This window comes from Triticum urartu, chromosome 7A (genome assembly GCF_056163025.1).
Source record: "Triticum urartu cultivar PI428250 chromosome 7A, HENAU_Tu73, whole genome shotgun sequence".
In the NCBI taxonomy this organism is placed as follows: domain Eukaryota; kingdom Viridiplantae; phylum Streptophyta; class Magnoliopsida; order Poales; family Poaceae; genus Triticum; species Triticum urartu.
In genome coordinates this window covers 496005560-496008132 of record NC_141879.1, presented here as the reverse complement: position 1 = coordinate 496008132, position 2573 = coordinate 496005560, and the positions used below count along the sequence as shown (strand labels likewise).

The window sequence follows — 2573 nt, the reverse complement described above, 5'->3', positions numbered from 1 at the left end:
GACAGCAGAGTCCAAGCACTTTATTGGTTCGGAAAAAAATCAACACAAGGCGTAAGAATAATCAAACATAAGACGAACATGTTAAATTCCAATGTACGAAAAAGCATCATTATTCCCTCAAGCTTGACGGCAGCTCGTCTCAGTTTCTGGAACACCCCTGACTATAAGAACCCAAAGAAAGGTATGCATGATTTGATCTCTCGGTCTGTCTCTCGCTGTCACCTACCATGCTTGAAAATCAATGAAAAATAGCGTGCTACAGCAAAATAGCGGCGACCTCAAAATATGCTATTAGCGTGCTATATCGTGCTATAGCATGCTATTAGCGAGATATTGTACACTGATATATTTAACGACGCAATTCTCAATACGCTATAGCGCGCTATTTTTTCCAGTGTTGAAAATAGCCTCATTCAGCTAAGGATACTACGTCCTAACCTGCAAAACTAGAACATTGTTCTACCTTGGCCGGAGAGAAGGCTTTGATCATCACACATGGGCTGGCTTTAGCATCTCAGGGAGCATGTTGATATGGCCACAAAGACGAAGAAGAAGAAAATCAAGCATATGGCACGCACCGCTTGTGCAGCGCCGAGCTTTTGCACCTGTTTTGACAGACTTGCCCTTCCAAACACCCCAGTATGCTATATATAAACCCATGAGATCCAGAAACAGGAGTCACCAAGGCTAGACACAAGCAACTGAAATGAGCTCCCTTTCCATGAAGTGCATGCTCTTCACCTCGGCGGTCACCGTTGCCCTTGCCCTTTTCCCAGTTGCCACTGTCGGCGCCGGCCTGAAAGTCGGATTCTACAGCAAGAGCTGCCCATCGGCAGAGAACCTGGTGCAGCAGGCGGTGGCTGCTGCCTTCAAGAACAACACCGGTGTCGCCGCTGGCCTCATCCGGTTGCACTTCCACGACTGTTTTGTCAAGGTACGTGTGTTCATGGCATTTAGTTTCTTATACCTGCACTGTCAACACAAGATAAGCCTGAACTGCATATGCAATATTTGCGAGGTGCTCTACTGTCGTACTAAACATAATTACAACATGGCAACAGGGTTGTGATGGCTCAGTCCTGATCGACTCGACAGCAAACAACACCGCCGAGAAAGACGCGCCCCCCAACAAGCCCAGCCTCCGTGGGTTCGAGGTGATCGACACTGCAAAGAAGGCCATCGAGGCGAAATGCCCCAAAACGGTCTCGTGCGCGGACATCCTCGCCTTCGCCGCCCGTGACAGCATCGCGCTAGCAGGAAATGTTACCTACAAGGTGCCCGCCGGGCGCCGCGACGGCAGGATTTCCACCAACGCGAGCGCCCTCAGCAACCTACCCTCGCCGCTCTCAACGGCGGCCGAGCTGGTCGGCAACTTCACCCTCAAGAACCTCACGGCCGAGGACATGGTCGTCCTCTCCGGTGCGCACACCATAGGCGTCTCCCGCTGCTCGTCCTTCACAAACAGGCTATATGCCTTCAGCAACACCAGCCAGGTATAATACAATGGTGTTCAAAACTGCCGCCAGATGTCAGACATTTTCCTTTTGGACATTATTATGCTATGCGTCCAGTATCTCCCATTTCTCTAATATGGTGATTGATTTACTGCCAGGTTGATCCTACGATGAGCTCGGCCTACGCCTTCCTGCTGAAAAGCATATGCCCTGCCAACAGCAGCCAGTTCTTCCCAACCACGACGACGGATATGGACATCATCACCCCGACGCTGCTGGACAACAAGTATTACGTGGGTCTGACCAACAACCTGGGCCTGTTCACGTCGGACCAGGCGTTGCTCACGAACTCGACTCTGAAAGCATCGGTCGACGCGTTTGTCAAAAGCGAGAAGAGTTGGAAGAGCAAGTTTGTCAAGTCCATGGTGAAGATGGGGGACATCGAGGTGCTGACAGGAACGCAGGGGGAGATAAGGCTCAGCTGCAGGGTCATAAACAAGGGGAGCGTTGGTCTTGAGATCAATGATGGACCCGACTCTGCTGAATTCGCTGGAATAGCGACGAGCTAGTGGCTGTTTAGGTCCTTGATTTGACAAAGAAAACAAGCATGCAGAACAACTGAAGGGAAGAAAATGTCGTCCTGCTTTTTTGTTTGTTTGTATTTTTCCGTCTGTTTCTTAGTTTTTCTTGTAACGATGCAAGAGAAAGGTTTTTGTTATTACAATGTTGCGCATGGGAATAGTGTGTTGTGAATTTCACCAAGATGACAATGGAATGTTTTGTCCTTTTAGTTACGTGTTCTAAATTCAAGAAATGGACGAGATGATGGAGAAGGTTACTTTCAGAAAATATGGACAACGTCATACTCCACACTTGAGTGACAAAATTAATACTACGAGATATGGCCAACTTCGACATAATGGACTGACACTTCCATAAATTAACGTGATTCTAATCTAGCAAAACAGAAGTTTCATCGATTCTAAATAAAAAAATTCAATTAAGCCAGCAAAATACTTACAACATTTCGAGCAGTATCCAGGAAAAAAGGTCTGTAGAGGATGACAAACGGTCTTCGGCAACGAGTGACTATCTCACTTGTCCAAACTGATTGATTCA

At 47.7% G+C, this 2573-nt stretch overlaps 1 protein-coding gene across 1 annotated transcript; it reads left to right on the top strand.

Moving 5' to 3' along the window:
* Positions 1–667: 667 nt before the first annotated feature.
* LOC125520985 (peroxidase 1) lies at positions 668–2244 on the top strand. Its single transcript, XM_048686022.2, has 3 exons — positions 668–934; positions 1062–1493; positions 1613–2244. The coding sequence occupies exons 1-3, from the start codon at positions 707–709 to the stop codon at positions 2021–2023; spliced, it is 1071 nt and encodes a 356-aa protein (XP_048541979.2). The 5' UTR covers positions 668–706; the 3' UTR covers positions 2024–2244.
* Positions 2245–2573: the final 329 nt, after the last annotated feature.